This window comes from Notothenia rossii (assembly GCF_949606895.1).
Source record: "Notothenia rossii genome assembly, chromosome: 11".
NCBI classification, from domain to species: domain Eukaryota; kingdom Metazoa; phylum Chordata; class Actinopteri; order Perciformes; family Nototheniidae; genus Notothenia; species Notothenia rossii.
Window position 1 is genome coordinate 41,673,462 of NC_136910.1, and position 15,028 is coordinate 41,688,489.

Below are 15,028 nucleotides of genomic sequence, written 5' to 3' on the forward strand. Positions count from 1 at the left end.
TGACAGGGTCCACTCCACACACACCTACTGTACTTTGTTAAGACAATTTGTTAAGACAATTTGTTAAGCGGATTTAAAAAGTGAGCAAAAATAAAGGTAGGGAACCACTTACTGAGTGTGATGAGTTTAAAGTCCTCCTTATATCACCCCACTCTGTGGATGTCACATTGACTCCTAAATATATCACCTTTTAGAAGATAAATCCTGTTTTTTGCTCTTAACCTGAGCTATTTTACAACTGCACAGTGCCATGCATATTCAGTTTATACTAGGAACTGTTTATGTTGGCAAAGACAGAAAGGACTACTGCCATATTTAATTTTTTACATTTTGGTGAAAGGCCTGTCACTTCAGTTTAGTTTTTAATTGATTATTTTGAAGGTTGATGCAATACCCAGCTCTCAAAATAGCCTGTATTTTGAGAGCTGGGAGCTACAATTAAAGTAGAGAAACACTTTTTAAAAAACAACAACAACCTTTAGGTATAAAGTTACTTCAGGAGAGACAGCACATGTAATTATTCCAGTGTTTCGTAGGTTAAGTTCTTACCTTTAATACAGTTGACTAAACTGAAGATATTACATATTTAACAACAATGATTTTTATAGTGCATACGTTTACCACTAAAGATAAAAAGTAACTAATTACTCTTACTCGCCCAAGTCAAACATCCGAGTACCTCTCCCACCACTAAGTGGCACTGATGGGTAGGTAATGAATTGAGTAAACCTGCAAAAAAAGTGCATGCACATTTGTGTTGATTGCTGTTAATAGCAAGAACAATTGTCTGGTAAAAGCTGCTAAAAAACACAAAAAAAACTGTTTAAACGTTTTTTATGTGAACTCATGGCAGCATGGGTTAAAAAGATTGAGCGTGGAGAGAGAGGGAGCTGAAGTCTTGAGTCCCAGTAGCTCCACTCCTACTCTGCCAGCACACATCTGCTGCTGAGGAGATGGGACGCTGATCCAGAGAGGACTTTAATGCATGTGCAGCATGGCTGACTGCATGAGTGTGGCGTGAGAGGGAGAGTGGACCAACATTTCCAATCGGAGACTCTTTACCTTCTTTTTGGCTGAGCTGGTGCCTGTTCTTTAACCCGGGGTGATGTCCCAGTGCTGGTGCAGGCAGGTCCTGCTCGGTGTGGAACTGGGCATGCTGGTGGTGGTCCTGGTGGTCAGCAGCACAGGGCAGAGCCAAGGCAGGAGGGAGGCCGGCTCGTCCTGCTACGGAGGGTTTGACCTCTACTTTGTTTTGGACAAGTGAGTGCTACTTTATTAAACTTTTAATGATCGGTGCATGAATCATCTGAGGTTGTTCTGAAGACACAGGTGCAAACACGAGGCATTAACGGGCTACTTGCGTGACAAATAGGAGCTACTGTAGTATATTAAGAAGATTTGAAATGACAAGCAGCTTTAAGTCAAGTGAAAATACGACTGGTTTTGTGCTGGGGACAGACATAAAGGATAATGTGTGTGACTTAGAGTGCCAAAACAAAGCTCAGTTCTGTCAACACAGCTGGCACATGTGGATGTTTATTGTGAAATGTCACCTTTCGGATAACAAGTTTACTAAAGGTTAAATAAAAAGGCAGAAGAGTGAAACACTCCAGATCTGAGGATTTCTTGTGGTAAAGGATGTTTAGGGCATCAACCATAACATCCAGCAGCTCCAATTTGCAACAAATATTCTCATTGTTAATCTGCAGATTGCTTTATTTATATATGGCTAATTTGATAGGGACATTCTTAAAATATATTGATTAAATATATAGACTAACTGATAACCACCAGATGGAAGTATCATAGTGTAAATGACATCTGGATCAATCGATTAGCAATTCGGTTTATAAAATGTCAGAAATTATAAAAAATGCGTCTCATCCTCCCTGAGTCTCAGGTGGCTCCATGAAAATGTCTTCCATTGTTCTTCCAACAGTTAAAAACGTAAAGATAATCAGTTTAAAAACATAAAAAACAAAGAAAAGCAACACATCCTCACATAAAATCAGAAAACGGTAGGCACATTTGGCCTAGAACTCTATGTATATCTCATAACAAAGGAACAGATCTCTAGAACCCTGTGAGTGTTGACACGAGGGCTAGGTAACCCTTTCCATGAAACTGAAGCCAGTGTGAAGCTCCTCAACAGGTCATTTCCAGTCATGTGTCAGTGTGTTGATGTTTAGTTGCCAGGCCATAGTAATGTCCTCCTGGATGGAAAATACAGTTTACACAGTGATGAAGACTTTACAAAGTGCTGATGCTTTCACTTCAATAATAAAGTGCCCTGCAGGGAATCCTGATGAATTAGAAATATCAAAACAATATATATAAAAAACCAGACCATTTGACAAATAAATACCCAATGAAATAAATGCAGGAGATAACACTATAAATCAGAAATCTCTTTTTCCATTGGTACTTTCTGAAGTTCGGCCACGTTTCACCGACAGGACTCCACATTGAGTCCAGCTCTGCTTCAGTCTGCAGAACCCTTTCTCCATTAGAGCCAGATGTTCCAGAGATCCAAAGTTTTTGGCAGCACATCTGCACTGGGACTCACATCACAGGATAAATGAAAACATAAAAAAAGAGGGAGAAGAAGAGAAGCAGTGCAGAATGAGAAGACGTTTTACATAAGTGTCTCGTAATTTCTCTTTAATGGCTGACTTCCGTTTAACAGTGTCTTCTTCTTTTTGTTACTTGAGTCCGCAACATATTTTAAAATCAGGACTTGACATTAAGTTCAGCTCATTTGAAAATTGACGTGGCACTTCTTATTGTTTGTTATGCAAATATCCGTGAAACCACATGGGGGAAAAGTGAAGCATCAGCACTTACTGTATAAGAAAATACAAAAGCTTAAAACTCACGACAAAAGATAAACAAATATATTATAACAAAGCAGCTACAGCATAGTAAATCATTCAACTTAAAACTAAAAAGGAACATTAAATGTGCAGCTCTTTTGCGCAACAATTCAGACAATGGATTATAATTTACTTAACCAAAAAGTGCAAAAACAATTAGCTGTAACTGCCTCTCAAATGTGAAAATGTCCTTCTTTTCCTTGTCTTAAAAGATAATAAACTAAATATATTTGGGCTTTTAACAGTAGTTCTGAGTAAACAAGCAAATGGAAGAAGAAGTTTTTCTATATTTTTTATCTCATAACAACTTATGACCAACTGCTGCCTATACTACCACATGACTGACAGATATAGAAACTATCAGAGATGGCAAAAGTACACACATCCTTTACTCAAGTAGAAGTACAGATAATCATGTTTAAAAAATACTTTGGTAAAAAAGTACTGACTAAACTTCTTTACTCAAGTAAAAGTAAAGAAGTATGGGCTTCGAAATGTACTTAAGTAAAAAGTACCCATAACTAGCAGCTGTTTTAAAGAGTACCTGACCTCACTTTATATTAATAGAACAATAATGTCATTGTTAGCTAATGAATGTTTCCATGCTGAACAACGGCAACACGACAAAGTTCTCATTGGTCCCTCTTCTTTAGAGAAGACCAGGAAATGATGGATACACGGATCGTGTTCAAATCAATAGGCACGCAATGACTCTAAATAATAATGATGACGCCACCAAACACAGATTAAAACTAACAAACAAACCTGTTTTGAAAATGTAAGAAGTAAAAGTAAAAAGTCGTCAGAAAAATGAGTAGTGGAGTAAAGTACTGATACCAGAAAAATGTACTTAGGTAGAGTAACAAAGTATTTATACTCCACTACTTCCCACCTCTGCAAACTATATGGCATTAAGGACAGCTACCTTTATGAATTTCTATAAGAAAGTTGTATTCTTTGACCCTTTCTCAGGTCTGGCAGTGTGCAACAACACTGGAATGAGATTTATTACTTTGTTGACCACCTGGCTCACAAGTTCATCAGGTAAGTCCAAGCAGAAACGTCAGATTTGAAAGAGAAACTATATATTGTAAAACATGACTGTCGTCTCTTGCTGTTTTGTTTTCTTATAGTCCTCAGCTGCGGATGTCTTTCATTGTGTTTTCAACAGAAGGAAGGATTCTCATGGCACTGACAGAAGACAGGTGCACACACACACAGCCTCATGCAAATGTCTTAAAGATTGAATGTATGTGTTGTATTTTCCTTTGCTTAATTAAATGCAATTTGTGCTATCTCCTTGAATTTTAAATAACATATACTCAATGATCAGAGAGCAGATCCGGGCCGGGCTGGAGGAGCTCAACAATGTGCATCCTGGTGGAGACACCTTCATGGACAAAGGTTTTCAAAAAGTAAGACATCTGTTAAATAAATGAGAAGCAGATCCTGCTTGCCCAACAGGATGGCATCTAACTCGTTTTAAAATGAGACCAATTTAAATATATTGCCACTGACGCCTCTAAACTTCTCTTTTAGGCCAGCGAGCAAATTTACTACGGGACCGGAGATGGTGAGTAAAAAATGTTCCTTTCCAAGCACTTACAGTAATCATGACTTCTAGTAGTAATAAGTATATTTGATCCATTCATCACAACTCAATTCAAACATGTGTTAGAATAATCAAAAATAACAACCGAATCACAGCTGTGCTTTCCATCAAAGGAAAGTTATTTTATAATATTTGATGAGACGGATTTTGTGTCATTATTTAAACCGCCATTCCCTCTCTGTTTCTGGCTTTTAGGTTACCGGACAGCCAGTGTTATCATCGCCCTGACGGACGGTGAACTGAGGGAAAATCAGTTTGACCTCGCACAAAGAGAGGTGACATGAAAACCAGATAGGGATTCAAACTAAATGCATGGTGTTAGCATTACTTAAACATTGCTTTAGTGCAGTTTAACAGTCAATGTTCAATAGAGAATGAATATCTCCTAAAACTGATCCTTTTTTTTCAAAAAGACAGTAATAATATTGCAAATTGGGACTTTTTTTTACCATCATGTGATTATGTATCATATCACCTAGCTATATTTCTCCCCTATTCAAAAATGATGTAAAAATAGAAACTTAAAAGCATAAATAAACATTTGAACCTCATGTCAGGAAAGCCTTTGCTGTATTATCCTGTGTGTAAACACCAGGGTTGTTGCCCTTGTGACCACATGACTCTGCAATGTCACAACAGATGTTTTCAAGCAGCTGTCAAAGGCATAACATAACTGAAGGAGGCGTTTCTACGAGTGGAAAAAACGTTAAAATTGCAGCCCATAAGGAGCAATGAAACCTGCACTTTCTGCCCGATTGACTGAGCCGTCATCTTTCTACTGAAGTTCATTTACTCAGATATAGTCTTCATTACACAGGGACAACAATCAATAATCTTTGAATCATTTGCTTTTGCAGTCCTTGGGCAGGCTATGCTACACCATGAAATACTCTGTATCACAGTCAAATGATTCATAAACATATGAATACCAACTCAGTCATCAAATAGAACTGCAAAATGACCTATCATTAAAAAACCTGTGTTGTTTAATGTCTCAGGCAGGCAGAGCTCGCCAGTTGGGTGCCACTGTGTATTGTGTCGGGGTTAAAGACTTCAATGAAACCCAGGTACATTAATCTGGTAACTAATAAAACGGTTTATTAATGTATGAATTGAGCAGTGCAAACTTATAATCATTGAATCGTCATTGACAGCTTTCAACGATAGCTGACAGTAAGGACCATGTGTTCCCGGTGAACGACGGATTTGAGGCGCTACACGGAGTCATCGACTCGGTAATTTTATGTCACAGAAAAATGGTTAAATATTTAATTGCTAAATTGAACCTACTGTACCTTGAGTTCCTATTTTTCTGCAAATACTTCCCCTTTCAGATCCTGAAGAGGTCATGCATCGAGATCTTGGCTGTAGAGCCGTCCAGCATCTGTGCAGGAGGTACACACAAACATTTTATTAAAAATAATTCTGCATTATACAACTCATATTTAGATATAATTATTCAACTGAAAGAGACATACAAGCATATGATGTAGAGTTTAGGTTACATTTATGACTATAGGCCTTTCAAAATACACAATATAAAACGTTTGGAAGGACAAATGACAGTAAATAATTATAAAATAAAGTCCCTTTAATCCCATTTCAGAATCTTTCGAAGTGGTAGTAAAAGGAAATGGTTTCCTTCACACCCGAGACGTACAGAAAGTACTCTGCAGCTTCCGCATCAATGACACCGTTACTTTGAGTAAGTATATACACTGGATTCTTTTTTGTAGGATTTCTTTATTTGTGACTTTGAAATGCTTATTATATAACTAAAATGAATGGAGGTATAAGGAAACCCAGATAGAAAATACTTTATTATGTCGTTAAATTTAGTGTTTAACTTTGTGTTAACTTGTCAAAATAGAATACTAATATTGCAAAATGTTTGCAGCCTGTTGCAAAGCTGCTATAATCAGAAGAGGTAATTCTTACATTGAATCAACATCAAACCAGCAAATGATGCTTATAGATGCTGAATTAAATTAAATATGATTTTTTTATAAATATAAGAATGAAATCCACTGCATATCTGCATCAGTCAGCTAGCTCCAGCTTCATAGAAGAAACATGTGGCAGCCATGATTCTACTAAGTGTAATGTGAAAGCAATAACTCATAGTGACAAACCTACATCCGATTTTCCCATTAGTCTGCTGCACTCCCCTCAGCTCTAGAGAGCATTTTAGCTTCTTTCTTTTTTAGCTTTCAGCTCTTTGTTTCGGGTTTATGGCTCACAGTGCAACCTGTTCAGACCCAAACAGCAGACAGACAAAGTTAGTGACTATCTGGTGAACATAGCAGGGCATTAAGCAGCTAAAAAGCCAAATACTTAGTTGGTGGAGACCAAAACCAAGCTAAACGGAGAGTGCAAATTGGATTTACTGCTATATGAATGCTAATGTTGCTGTGTCTGCTTGGTGTGTTACTAGACAAATACCAAACCACACATAGAAGTCCATCATTTAAAATATACAAGGCCATATTATGTCAAATGTGATAGTTGGATATGGAGTTTTTACCGCAAACAAGAGCAAATGGTTGGTCTGTCAAAAGGCAACATGTATAAGTACACTTTCACCTCATCCTCCGTTGTCCACATTATAGTGAAGTGACTGACAAGACCACAACATTGGGTGTTTGAATACAATTTATATATACATATAGACAGCAGCCGTTTTAATCAGCAGCCATTTACAGCACTGTTCAAAGTCGGTGAGGGGTGGGCAGTTTTTAGTTGCTCTCAATGACTAAAATCCCTGTCGGCCCTCCTCTTAAAAAAACCATCAACACCATCTAGCCCTCCTTTGAATCAGCTGGTAATACGCTCAATGCTTCTCAGATGTCTGGAGGGGAATGTGGATCTCATCAGGCATGAAGCAGTGTCTTTGCACACACTAGACACTCACTCAGCCAGGGTAAATAAACCGCAAACCGCCCTAATTTGCTACTTTTTCCATAAGGGGAGGAAGTCCAGGAATTGAATAACAAAAAAAAAGTTGGAGGCTAGAATTTTGTGAAGTTTCATGACTGCTAGAGAAACATCAAGCAAAAGTTATCCTTTGCAGCTTTCACTACTTTGTCTTTCACCAGTTATCATCTGTAATTGACCCTTGCATGTACAGTTCATTACAGCATGATAACATTATTTATTCCACAGTGAAAAGACCGTTGGTGGTGAAAGATACCTACCTTTTGTGCCCGGCTCCTGTACTGGAAAAAGAGGGAACGTAAGTTATTACTGTAAGCGTTTACAGATGGGGATGACTGGGTCGCATTGAATACATTATCATTGCTGCTCTTTTTTTCCCCCTTCCATTTGTACAGATGTGCCACTCTCCACGTCAGCATGAATAATGGCCTGAGCTTCGTATCAAGCTCCGTCACAATTACTGCAGTCACATGTGTAAGTGCAATTCAAAGCAAAGCTGAACTCACACAAAGCTTATAGATATATTCCAACTCCAGTCTACACTTTGTTCTGACTCGTACTATTCATATTGAAACATTGCATGACAAAACGTGGGTTAGGCATAGAGTAAGGGTTCTAGTTGTTTCTTTCCTGTCACACATGTAAGCATCTTTATTAACTTGAGGCTCTTACTCCGTTTTATTTTCCATTTTATTATAGTTATAGTTTTTGCAAGAACCGTAGCCCATGTTACATTTGGAGGGAATTTATTGAGTTGTGGTAGTCCAGCAAATAAATAGTTACAGTTGTTTAGAATGACAATTGAGAGTATATCAATGAGAGAAATGTTTAGAAAAGATCAAGTCTCAATCAAAGCTAATCCCAGATTTATGGCCTCATGGGTGCTCTGCAAACCCTGGGAAACTAATGTTTGGCTTACACAATCCTTGTGAGCTTTGGGTCCAAATAATAATACTCCAAATAGTAAAATAGTTTATTTATCTGAAGAATAATTGTTTTAAGCCACAGAGGAATATTTTATCCATTAGTTTATCAGACACATTCAAATAAACACATCTGGAGAGAATGGGTAAAAAGTGTAAAGATACAAAAGCTGTCAAACTTCTGTTAAAGTAGTAGGTTCAAAGTACAATAGTTTCTTGTAAGATGCAGTGGAGTAAAAGTATAAAGCTGCAAAATATACTTGAATTACAGTAAAGTATAAGTACCTTAATTTATTTTACCACCACTTTCATAAATGACTCTTTCTTCTAGTCTCAGTTGCAAACTTGTTAAAGTAGTTTCATTTAAACACAAGTACAACACATGATGTATTTCAGTATTTTAAAAGCAACATGTTGGTTAGAAAGTTGTGTACTGGTTTGATGCAGTACAGTCAAATGACCTTACCCTGGTGATGTCCTGTCTCTTTTTCCTGCTCTATAGTCTGATGGGACCTTTGTTGCCATAGCGTTGCTCATCCTTTTGCTCCTGCTCATCGTCCTCCTGCTCTGGTGGTTCTGGCCTCTCTGCTGCACCGTGGTACGGCAGCCATCTTGGATCTTGTGGATGAACAACATACACATTTGTGTTTATGTCAGGTTGCACCATTATATGTTTATTTTTCATGTTGACAGGTAATTCACGAGCCGCCTCCTCCAGTAATAGAGGACAGCTCCGTAAGTGCTTAATAATTGTTTTCCCCTTTCTGCACCCTTTTTAATTTCATAACAGTAATTATTGCCTTGTTTGTCTCGCAAAGTCTAATGGTTTTGCTTCCTTGATTTCTTTTTTAAAGGATGACGAGGATGGTTTTCCCAAGAAGAGGTGGCCCACAGTGGACGCCTCGTACTACGGAGGACGTGGAGTCGGAGGCATCAAAAGAATGGAGGTATAAGGAAACCCAGATAAAAAATACTTTATTATGTCGTTAAACTTAGTGTTTCACTTTGTGTTAACTTGTCAAAATAGAATACTAATATTGCAAAATGTTTGCAGCCTGTTGCAAAGCTGCTATAATCAGAAGAGGTAATTCTTACATTGAATCAACATCAAACCAGCAAATTATGCTTATAGATGCTGAATTAAATTAAATATGATTTTTTATAAATATAAGAATGAAATCCACTGCATATCTGCATCAGTCAGCTAGCTCCAGGTTCATAGAAGAAACATGTGGCAGCCATGATTCTAGCTCCTGCTTACTTTGAAAAAAGATCAATCAATGACAGAGGCAATACAAAGTGGAACAGGAAAAGAGTAACTCCTTAAAAGAGATGAGTATGCAAGTCCATGCTGGAAGCGGCTGAGTCACTTTGTAGTGCTTTCTATTCTTTGGAGAGCCAGTGAGAGTCAAGTTGAGGCCAAGATCTGGCCCGTAAACTGCAGAGACGACAGATTTACCAAATGCCAGGATGTGTACTCTTCTGGCGAGCTTGAATGATTTGTTCGTGGTTGTTACAGAAACAGGCAAGTTTCTTTGGTTTTCTGCTCAGGAGAAGTAAAGGTGCCTATTAGAGGAATCTTGTGGAAAGGCTTGGATTTTGCAACTTGAGATGGTAAAAGGCAAGAATGCTTTCAATTGTGTGTGGAAAGGAAGAAATCACAATGTCTGGAGATTTCTAGGGAAATAGTAAGAGGCAATCAGACATCTGAGCTACCTGATAGATTCTGAGAAATGATCAGAAAGTACATACGTCCCAATGTCACAATATGTGTCTAGGAGAAAGGAGATCACTCTCTTGGTGTGAAATGCTTTACAGACTGTCAGTGCAGCCTGAGGACTCTGTGCTGTGAACTTGAAGCGGCACCACTTCCAAACAGAGCAATGGAAAATATGCACAACCTCATTTAAGTGCTTTTTCTGCCAGGTTTAAACTTTCATGGCTTTTCTGTGGCAGCTGCAAGGGAGTACATCTGAATAATGATCTTCCAAGGTTGCTTTGACAGGACTGGTTTCAATCCTGGTGTGATGGATCTTTCTTATATACTTTGGCTTTTTTAGTTGTTCTCCTGTTCTCCGAGCATTCAGTTAATTATAAAAGAAACATAACAAATCTGCTTTTAGTGAAACATTCTTTACATGTGGGAAGGAAGATTATCGTTAGCATTGGTTCTTATGCTGAATATGTAGTTTTTAAGCTAGAAAATAGGTCTTAAAGTAAATGCTGCTCTCAGAGGCATTGGAAAAAATCCCAAACTTTGGAACATAAACTGCAATGAAATAACATTTTGAGGCAAATGAGCCAACTTCTGAGGACTGGGTTGAATTCATCTTTATGTGGATGGCAAGAAAAGAGTAATTTTCATATGTAGAAATAAAGCAGCCCGTTGTAGCAATAAGATTGACATAATTTACAACAGTTGAAATCATTGCATGCACTGGCATAAAAATGATCCAGATGCCTTTTTTTAGCTGATGTAAATAGAACGTTCTTATTATCTCAAAATATTCAATGTAACAAGACTAAGCTTCTCTAAATCTAAGGTCTAAGCGCTGTGTTTAGGCACAGCTGCGTTTTGAGCTAAATGTTATAGTTATGCTAACATACTCAGAAAGACAATACTAACATGCTTATTTTAGCTGCTACAGTATTTAGCATGCTAACATTAACTATTTAGACTAAATGCAAATAGAGCAAAGTATAGCTGAGGCTGATTGCATGTCATCATTAAAAGGTAGGTCAGTACAACTAAGTGTGGGACACAAACATTTAACCAGTCCATGGCGCAAGAGGAAAGTTTAACAAACAACAACTATCCATCCAATAGTTGTTTGAGACACTTTTCCAGAAACCAAAAATGTCAAGCTCATATGCACGGGGACTGGAGTAAAGGTCAGTAGATCTCTAAAGTGAGATGGACTTATTGTCTAGGAACAAAACAAAATGGGAAAATGTCATGAAACAGTTTTTGAGATATGTCAGTGAAGACATATGGTGGAGGTAACGTGGCTAAAACCTAGCCGCTCTATTATTCTGAAGCTAATATAAACGAATACAATTATCGACTGTATTCCTACTTCAAATTCAACTCATTTAAACACATATTTTGCTTGTCTTATTAGAGCACTGATAACTTTTGTTTTTATTCAGGTCCGATGGGGAGATAAAGGCTCGACTGAAGAAGGAGCTAAACTGGAAAAAGCAAAAAATGCTCGAGTTGTGATGCCAGAGGAGGAGTACGAACCACCGCGGCCTTACTACCACGTGCACAAATCAGTCCGCCCAAAGAAGTGGTACTCTCCAATAAAGGTGCTAAAGTTATATAGTTTGAGCTTTATTACGTTATTAAATATACTTAAATTGACAAAACAAGTCTTATCTTAGGTTGTTATAGTTTTTTTGAGAGTTTGTATCCACATAGCATGGTCTTGCCCAGTTTGAGAACTGTTGGAAAATGTTTTCCATGTCATGGATCACATAACGTTAACATATGTAATATACTACAGTATGATGTAAGTTCCAGATGTTTCGAAACATAAAGACCTCTTCCTGACAATGACGTCCATCCATCATAATCAAAAAGTATTAGTTTTAGTGTTCCTGGGGATGATGTGTGACCAGGAAATAGTTAATACAAATGTGTTCCCAAGCATATTAGTCAGCTGAATGGATGCTAATAAGAACCAGACATGAACCGAACTGACCCGTTATTAAGGAATCTGTTGCACGGCTGTTATTTCCAGCAAAAATACTTTCTTTGTTTATCTATCGCTCTACCATAAAGCTTCCTATGCAAGAATCAAAAGAAAGACAGCAAAGAGTGGAGCAGATGCCGCCTGGCAGAGAAAACAGACTAACGCTGCACTGCGGGACACGACACACACAGATAATGTTGATCATCTGTTTGTTATCAGAGGTCACTTGTATGATCTGCTGTTTAATATTTGTACTATCATCTGTGCTAATCTTTCTCCAGGGCAAACTGGACGCTTTGTATGTGTTTTTGAGAAAAGGCTATGACAGAGTGTCTGTGATGAGACCTCATCCTGGAGACAAGGTGAGAGACACGCCAGAGATAACTGGAAAATATGCTATGATTCTTCCTCTTTAATGAAAAACTGCATCACTTCTGTTAAGACAAGAACGCATTAACTAAAAAGCAAAGCAATAAAAAGGATAGTTAACCAGATATTTCATTTGGCAGGCAGACGTGTAAAGATTGGTCAGATCTCAAATTCATGACCTCTGGAAATGAGGAACAAAAGAAGTTTGGAGCGAAGGATCAAAGAGCAAAGTGAAAAAACGAGATGATGTTTCATCTGCATGACATTAAAGACGTATTCCATAGACTCAAAAGTCAAAGCTCCTTCAAACTGACTTCAAGCTAAACCCTCAGGAGGCATAGCGAGTAGACAAAGGAAAAAACAACCGCAGCATTGTTTCTGCAGGAAGACTTGTGTCTGGAGAAGTCATTTGGCGTAGGTCATGCTCCACTCCCAGCTTCTGCTCGACTGGGCTGGCAGGAATACTATTTTCTTCCATGACACTCAATAACAGAGGAATTTCCTCTTTCCGTTAGTTGAAAGCTGTACCCTTCCAAGCCTGCCAATGTGCCACAGCAGATTCAGATTTATGGAATATCTGCAGATTGTTGTCTTTTCTTTTCTTTCCACAATGACCTGAAATGACTTTTTATTTTTTTTCTTCATTACAGGGCAAGTGCATAAACTTCACCCGGAGTAAACCCTACCCTGTTTCTCACTATCCCATCTACAACCACCCCTCAACGCCCGTCTACACTTTGCCCCACAGCTACCAGCGTCGTCCGTCAGAGGGCAGCCACACCTTCTTGCCCCCTTCGCCCACTTCAACGCTCCCCCCTCTGCCGTCCACTCCTCCCCCGGACTTCACCACCCTTCCTCCGTACACCCCCCCTCCCAACAGAGCCCTGCCTCCTTCTAACTTGAGCTCAGTCTCTGCACCCCCGTCCCCAACCGGCTCCCTACCGCCCCCTCCTCAGGGTCCCGCCCCGTGCAGAGCGCCTCCTCCCTCACGGCCTCCTCCACGCCCCAATCATGATGATGATGATTAAAAAACGAAATGTTGAGAAGGATCGTCTTCTCTGTCAGAGTGACTTTTAAATGTTGCCTTTTCGAGGCTGCAGCTGATCATTGAACATCACTTTTCCTCCACAAGCAGCTCATGCTTGATGTGCCAAGAACTATGACTTGAATTTTTAAGTATAGAAAGTAAATAGTGTAGCGAGCACATCTTTGGCTATTAAATGCTAATGAAGCATTTCTTCCAAATATCAAATCTGACAAGCATTGCGATACGCTCTGGAGTTGTATAAACGCACATTTTACTCTTTACTTGATGCAAATCTTTGATCACTGCTTAATGCTAGTAATGTGACGTTCGCGAACGATCCGATTCTTTTGAACGGCTCTTTGGTACGAACGAAGGGAACCGAGTCCTACTTGGTGAGAGCCGTTCTTTTTATCGTTGGTGCACTGCCTGCAATAAACCCACTCACCTTTAAAGGAACTTACTTTCCTGAATGCCAATTTTCCGTAGATGATGGCATAACGCATGCTGCTTGAGTAGTAGTTTGGCTGGCTGAGAGATGTAGCAAGTTATACATTTTCTGTGAGTAAAAGTAGATTTCTGGCAATACAGTCAATCATTATCCTGGTGATTATTTCTCTTTTGAACGGCTCTCGGAAAGGAACGGAGCCATAAGATCTGGCTCCCTTCAAAGAGCCGTAATTCCCATCACTACTTAATGCAGTGGAGATAAAAAAGAAAGAAGAGTATTAGCAGCAGGATGTCCGGCGGCTCAGTAACTGTGTCATGTGTTTTAAACATGCAAGTTTGTTTGGCAAGTGCTGTTTTGGAAAATGTATATTTTGTAAATGAAAATCCGTTAAATCACAATCACATCACATGTATATCCTTTTATGATTTCAATGGATTCACAGGATTTGTTAGGTTTAACCTTTTATTAGTATGTTTCAGATGTTCTGATGGATATATTGTATTCGTTTTTTAGTGTATACACAGCAGAGGGTGTCAATACTCATACACTTAGAGCAAGTTAACATTGTTTTTAAATACATAAAGATAAATGAATTCACAAGAGATGTTCTAAATGTTGAGTTTGTTAGCTTTCAGAAACACATTTGGGGCACCGTCCACATTCATTAAGGGAGAAAGCACTGACTTTTCTTACCTGGTAAAGACTCCCCGGACAGCTGCATGCAAACATATTCTGCTCACCACAAGTTACTTTTGGAAAAACTGGAGGAATTTGCAGAGAAAAGCCCATCTGGGCTGCTCTGCTTTCCTGGCTGGCACTGCAGGAAATGAGCAAACAGCTAGAAGGTGGATGGATTAACACTAGGATGAATATCGTAAAAACAATTATCTTTATTTACAAGAGTTTGGCAAATGTGCTTAGAGCTAGAAGAATGGAACTTGATATAGAGTTTGGAATGTTGCAACAAGCCAAGAGTCTTATTCCAATCATATCTAAAAAAGTACATCTTGATATATATTTTCCATGTGCTTTCCTAAGTTTTGTGCAGTCCTGTGAGCTCATGGAGGCGTGTCTGAGGAAACTGCCAGAAACAAAAGCATTCAGATTTAAGAACAAAAACTATAAATACAAAATATGATGCCATCAA

At 38.6% G+C, this 15,028-nt stretch overlaps 1 protein-coding gene across 2 annotated transcripts; it reads left to right on the forward strand.

Annotated features, from left to right (window-relative positions):
* The first annotated feature begins 763 nt into the window (after window positions 1-763).
* Window positions 764-14,483, forward strand: antxr1b (ANTXR cell adhesion molecule 1b). 2 transcript variants are annotated; one of them, XM_079659142.1, is made up of 18 exons: window positions 766-1,260; window positions 3,846-3,917; window positions 4,007-4,078; window positions 4,207-4,288; window positions 4,413-4,446; window positions 4,681-4,760; window positions 5,484-5,552; window positions 5,640-5,720; window positions 5,820-5,880; window positions 6,092-6,190; window positions 7,648-7,717; window positions 7,815-7,893; window positions 8,845-8,940; window positions 9,036-9,077; window positions 9,197-9,289; window positions 11,493-11,651; window positions 12,319-12,399; window positions 13,057-14,483. In XM_079659142.1, exons 1-18 carry the CDS (start codon window positions 1,106-1,108, stop codon window positions 13,432-13,434), a joined length of 1,803 nt encoding a protein of 600 aa, XP_079515268.1. In that variant the 5' UTR covers window positions 766-1,105; the 3' UTR covers window positions 13,435-14,483. The 2 variants fall into 2 exon arrangements, with proteins under 2 accessions (XP_079515267.1, XP_079515268.1); XM_079659141.1 differs by having other exon boundaries at window positions 764-1,260; window positions 5,640-5,880.
* The last annotated feature ends 545 nt before the right edge of the window (window positions 14,484-15,028 follow it).

Bases quoted from the DNA above. Each gene is read 5' to 3' on its own strand.
- antxr1b (XM_079659141.1), top strand. From the start codon at position 1,106: ATGTCCCAGTGCTGGTGCAGGCAGGTCCTGCTCGGTGTGGAACTGGGC. The intron at 7,718-7,814 runs GTAAGTTATTAC...CCATTTGTACAG, and splicing joins GTACTGGAAAAAGAGGGAAC to ATGTGCCACTCTCCACGTCA. The intron at 12,400-13,056 runs GTGAGAGACACG...TCTTCATTACAG, and splicing joins GACCTCATCCTGGAGACAAG to GGCAAGTGCATAAACTTCAC.